The sequence below is a fragment of the Pelophylax lessonae genome, assembly GCF_965119305.1.
Source record: "Pelophylax lessonae genome assembly, chromosome: 13".
In the NCBI taxonomy this organism is placed as follows: Eukaryota; Metazoa; Chordata; class Amphibia; order Anura; family Ranidae; genus Pelophylax; species Pelophylax lessonae.
Window position 1 is genome coordinate 149,250,968 of NC_138780.1, and position 6,128 is coordinate 149,257,095.

Below are 6,128 nucleotides of genomic sequence, written 5' to 3' on the forward strand. Positions count from 1 at the left end.
ATCGCAAACAAAATGTAGGCCCTGGATCAACTAGTCTGTCAGCTCCTGAAAGGCAGGGGGAAGTTGTACCCCCTCCAGGTCACGGCGTAGTAACTTCAGTCAAAATTTGTGACACAAGGGCGATAATAAACACTGGTCTGAGCGCAGACCCCGCCAGGGTGTACATATTGCGGGCCACAGACTCTGCCTTTCTATCAGCCGGATCCTTAAAAGGACGGGGAATCCTCCACTGGAATCATGGTAGCTTTATTCAGTCTGGAGACCAGAGGGTCCACTGTAGGTGGCACAGTCCACTTCTTAACAATGGACTCTTCAAAGGGGTAGCGCCTAGCAATCCGCTTAGGCACCCCAGGGGGACGCTTTGGGCGTTCCCACTCTTTTTTGACCATGTCAAAATACGTGGGAAGGGGGAAAACCTTAACTGCTCTGGATGGCTTGTGAGTGCCAAAAGTAACCTGTACCTCAGTGGCAGTTGCGTCCTCCATTATCAGGGTCTCACAGACAGATACAACCAGTGCGTCCACTAGCGCCTTTTCTTGCGTGGTGGCGGAGGGAGAGGGGCCATCCTCACTATCAGAGGAGACAGGGCGCAAGGTAGTAGACCCGGCAGGGAGACCCACATCTGTGGTGGCTGAATCAGAATCTGGCACATCAGATAAGGCAAGGGTAGGAGGGGGCCTTTTTTTTTTGGCACCCTGTCCTTTACAGACCACCTCCACCCAGGACACAAAGGATTCCAAGACCGCCGACAGTGCATCTATGGATAGGTGCGATCCGGAGGGCCCTGCGGCCTCCTTGAGGGGGTCAGATGGGGAAAAATGTTCTGCAGGGTCCATGTTGCACCCGTCCCCCCACGTTACTGCGCCCCCAAGAGGTCAGGAAGAACACAAAGATCCCCAGCAGAGAGAGAGGGAGACCCCCCAAATCCTCATAGAAAAACCTGAGTGTCAGCATAAGGGTATAGGTAGGGGCTCCACCACCACAAAAAACACCTCTAGGGACTCAAGAACATGGCCGCCATTGATTTATAGCACGGAGCTGGGGTCTGCGCGCCTGAGGTGACCACTGGATCTATATTACCAGCCCGTCGCCTAGATCCGGCATAGTGGCTTGTAGATCTCACAGGAAAAAAAATCTGGTGAAAAAACCTAACTAGAAAAAAAAACAACTTTTGCCAGGACCAGAGATCCCAGCAAGGAACTAGGTCCTTACTCCGGACTAGGCAGATTAAACTGACATCCTTTAGCAGGGAGAGAGGGTATACCCCCTGGGACTGCCCATAGGTATGGCCAGAACTTTTTTCTGCCTAAAGTCCTATTCCTGTAGAGGACAGCATAACTCTACTGCTATTGAGAACAAGAAGACTGCGTCTGTCACTGAACAATGGAGAAAAATTAAAAATTGTTAAATTTTTATTATTGCATATTAATTAAAAACAGTAAATTAGTATATTATGCTGTGTATTTGATATGCTTTCCCCTTTTGGTGGGGCTGTTTTTAATGTGCAATAATAAAAATGTACCAATTTTTTAATTATTATCGCTTTGGGAGTCTATGTGGTACCATGAAAATCCTTAGTGCCTCAATCCGAATTGTCCAAATATTATTGAATTTGTAAGAGACGTAGGTACAATTATCAAATTATATAGCACATATTTTTGAGCATGCTTCTAATAAGAAGACTGATGGGTCTCCTGGAGTATTTCCTCCTAGATCTGGACCAGGACATTACTGAGCTCCTGAACAGACTGAGATGCAACTTGGCAGTGTTGGATGGACCCGAAAAAAAATTTCCCAGAGCAGTGGTGGCTGGTGCTCAAAAAAAAAAAAAAAAAACGCTGTAAAAAATTGCGTGACTTTGAGGTCAAAAAGAGTGTGAAAGGGGCCTTCAGTAATTAAGGTATAGCGTGCCCCCTTTTGAATGCAGAGATGCCAGCGTGCCCCCTTCAATGCAGAGATGCCAGCATGCCCCCTTTCAATGCATAGATGCCAGCGTGCCCCCTTTCAATGCAGAGATGCCAGCGTGCCCCCTTTCAATGCAGAGATGCCAGCGTGCCCCCTTTCAATGCAGAGATGCCAGCGTGCCCCCTTTCAATGCAGAGTGACCAGCGTAAGAGTGTTCCCCCCCTCCCCCCCACGAGACCAGTGCACTTACCTCAGCCTTGCTGACAGTGTTCGGTCTCTTCTAGAACGTCCTCCTCTCCGGTGACTCTGGGCAGCCTCAGCGGTCAGCGCTCCTCCATGGACCCGGTGCGGGAGGTGTTGGGCTCCTGATAACCACCCCCCCCCCCCCCCCCCCGGTGCGGTGAAGTGAAGTCCGGCATGGAGAGGGAGGTGAACCGGCTGCGGACATTCCGGGACTGGTCGGGCTTGGTGTCCAGCAACGGCTCACGGCTTCTCTTCAGTTCCCCGGCGTGGCGGCGTCTCCCGCCTCCTCCCCAGCCAATGGCATGGGGTTTGCCTTTCGGCCAAGCAGGAAGCGCGTATCAGACCCACTTCCTGATTGGCCAGGAGGAGGATCCGTGTGACAATAGCGAATTTTCATTCGCTATTGTCACACAATGGGTGGGCTCGGGGCGCACTGCTCTGCGCCCCGGGTCCACCCTTTCCTGAAGCCTATTAGAGCCTCTGGCTCTAATCAGGTGATTAAAAAAAAAGCCCATTGAACTCCATGCGTCCCGCATGTAGATTAGGGGGCCGGACGCATGGATAGGGAGGGCGGCGCCCCTGCGCCCCCAACACACCGGCTGCCACTGTCCCAGTGGTGTTCTATTGGATTTAGGTCAAGCGAGGGTGGGGGCCATTTAATAGTATCAATTCCTTCATGCTCCAGGAACTGGCTGCATACTCTTGCCACATGAGGCTGGGCATTGCCATGCACCAGGAGGAACCCAGGACCCACTGCACCAGTATAGTGTCTGACAATGGGTCCAAGGATTTCATCCCGATACCTAATGGCAGACAGAGTGCCATTGTCTAGCCTGTAGAGGTCTGTGCGTCCCTCCATGCATATGCCTTCCCAGACCGCCACTGACCCACAACCAAACCAGTCATGCTAAACAATGTTACAGGCAACATAATGCGCTCCATGGATTCTCTAGACCCTTTCACCTCTGTCACGTGCTCAGGGTAAACCTGCACTCACCTGTGAAAAGCACAGGGCGCCAGTGGCAGGCCTGCCAATTCTGGTGTTCAATGGCAAATGCAATTCAAACTTCCAGGTTACCTGGATGTAAGCAAAGTTCCCACTAGAGGATGTTGGGCCCTCAGGCCACCCTTATGAAGTTTGTTTTTGATTGTTCGGTCAGAGACATTCACACCAGTGGGCTGCTGGAGGTCATTTTGTAAGGCTCTGGCAGTGCTAATCCTGTTCCTCCTTGCACAAATGAGCAGATACCAGTCCTGCTGATGGGTTAAGGACCTTCTATGGCCCTGTCCAGCTCTCCTAGAGTAACTGCCTGTCTCCTGGAATCTCCTCTATGCTCTTGACACTGTGCTGGGAGACACAGCAAATCCTCTGGCAATGGCACATATTAATGTGCCATCCTGGAGGAGTTGGACTGCCTGTGCAACGTCTATAGGGTCCAGGTATTGCCTCATGCTACCAGTCAGAAAAGTGGAGTAGGGAAAAAAAAAGGTTTTTTTTGTTTTTTTTTTTTTAATACACTTTAATGAATTTTAATGCCACAAACAATATAAAACCCAACAGTTTGGTAAAATATAAAAGATGGCGTTACGCAGCGTAAATTGATACTGAATAGGTCTTGCTTTAAAATTGTGCACGCTTGGGGAATGATGGCAAACTTTGGTATTTAAAAACCTCCATAGGTGATGCTTTACATATACGTGCGGGACCAATGAATGCGTTTGCCTTTGTGTGAGAGCTGAGGGAACGGGCACTTTAAAAACATTTTTCAAATTAAATTAATTGTTTTATTTTAACCCCACCCCTTCCTCACTGCCTGTAAAAGCCATCCAGCGGCTAATTAGCTGCTGTGGTAACTTTTACTTTAAAGCTGATCACCACCTGAAAAAAAACACTACCGGGAGGATGCATGTAGCTGCAGGCATCATCCCGGTATAACCACTTGAAGTCAATCACGTATATGTACATGATTAGGCGGCAAGTAGGTAAAATTCACCTGCCTACATTTTTTTTTAATCCCTGGACAGTTTGACATGCAGCTCTTAGTAAGGCACTGCTCATGTGTTCCAATCATAGGCTCTGTATGATGTACCCAGGTATGTGTCACGTTTATGACTGAATATTGATTGATTTGATTACATATTAGCTTCAAGGGTTGTACTAAGTTTAAAAGGGACTTAATCAAATTAAAATTATATAATGGAAACAATTTATGGACTGTATAGCAGTTCTGAGCCAGTGACTTAGTAACTAGGTTTACTAAACTGCCCAGAGCTAGTAAATGGCTGCCTACATCTGAGCAATATCACAAAGGTCCCATTTAATAATATAATTACACTTAATAAACATATATAAAAGCGATCAGATGCAACTTTCATATACAAAATAGATTTATGCTTCTCATTTCAGATGGCATTTAATTATAAGTGGTTTGTTTTCTTTTGCTTTGTGGAATAAAAATTGGAGCTGTGCACGCGAACCCTCTGCTGTACCGAGGAAGTCATTTTCATGGAGTTTCTCTTTCCTGGGGACAAGTCCTTGTCTTTCAGTTTCCATAAGAGCAACTGAGCATCCTCTCCACCAGTTAGCAGAGAGTTGTCGTCCACACACCAGTTGAATGACCGCACAGTGGCAGTATGTCCTCCCTTTAAACTTTGTAAACAAGTCAGGTTATCAGAGTCGCAGCTTAAAAGATGGATATCACCAGTGTGAGACCCGGCCACAAGAAACATAGAATATGTTTTGTCATGATAGAGTCCACCAATGAGATAGTCGACAGAACAGCTAGTGACTTTTTCCCTCATATCCTCAACTTTGCAAAGCGTGATGGCTTCATCGGTGTCCACCTGGGCAAGATCCCACCAACAGAATCCTTCATCATGTGTCAAGCAATAAATCTGGTTGTAATCTTTGCCTGCCCAACCAACAACACTAACTGAAGATTCAGAATTGCAAGTGGAACTCAAGGCATCATCTTCATTATCTTCTGCAATATCAAACACGTTAACAAGGCCATCAGTGGAACCTGTTGCCATCAGGCCTGGATTGGTTGGATGAAAGCGTACTTGAGTGATGTCATCATTGTGGGACTCAGAATAGACGCCAAGAGGTTCTCTAGAATCGCTTTCAGAACTACATCTTGCATCCCAGAAGACCAGAAAAGAGTCGTCATCTACTTTTTCAGTACCGGCACACAAAACAAGGTCATTGCAGCTAATATCAAAGCTGATAAAAACATTAGACGGGTAGCCATTAAATATCTGCGCAGCTTCTGAACCAGAAGCTCTAACATCCCATAGTTTTACAGTTGCATCACTGCATGCAGAAAACAGCAGGTTGTTGTTTGAGTGGGAAAAACGAACACCACTCAGCACTCCAGGGTGTGCATTATATTCTTGAAGGCAGGTCATGGTTTCCTTGTTATACAGCTTAATTGATTTATCAGAACACAAGATTGCGACTGTCTGATTGTTTGGTGCCTCCACTACTGTGCTTGACATGCCAATGTCAAGTATGTAAGTCTTGTCTTTCATAGCTGACCGTTTTGCTACGCAAAGATCTGAAAATTGCTCTTCTAAACGCTCCATGGTGGAAATGTATTTTTATCCTTCGATTAGAAAGATCTGGAATAAAAATAAAGCAATACTGTTAAAGAGGAAACAAACCACATGCCTAATATTTTCTAAAAACTTCTAATGATCAGCAAGCTCTGTATTAATTCTCCAGAAGATTTAAAATACTGCTGCTGCCCTAAGCCAAAATCTAATTTAAAATCTCTGATGTCCCTACATACACCAGAGTAAACCCGCTGAGGTTTTAAAGCGGAGCTCTGCTTGTTTGCTTCCTCCACACCCTCTGGTGTCACATTTGGCATCTTTCGGGGGGAGTTGGGTACTGGTTTTTGACTGCGGCGAGGTGCCCAGAAGTTGAGCCCCCCTCCTCCCCCCCCCCACCACTGGGCCATTCACAAAGCGCAGCACAC

At 46.9% G+C, this 6,128-nt stretch overlaps 1 protein-coding gene across 1 annotated transcript; it reads right to left on the minus strand.

Moving 5' to 3' along the window:
* Positions 1-4,335: 4,335 nt before the first annotated feature.
* On the minus strand, positions 4,336-5,779 carry WDR89 (WD repeat domain 89). Its single transcript, XM_082275218.1, has one exon. It carries the CDS (start codon positions 5,731-5,733, stop codon positions 4,567-4,569), a length of 1,167 nt encoding a protein of 388 aa, XP_082131344.1. The 5' UTR covers positions 5,734-5,779; the 3' UTR covers positions 4,336-4,566.
* Between the last annotated feature and the right edge of the window lie 349 nt (positions 5,780-6,128).

Excerpts from the sequence above, each read along its gene's own strand:
- WDR89 (XM_082275218.1), bottom strand. The coding sequence starts at position 5,733 with ATGGAGCGTTTAGAAGAGCAATTTTCAGATCTTTGCGTAGCAAAACGG.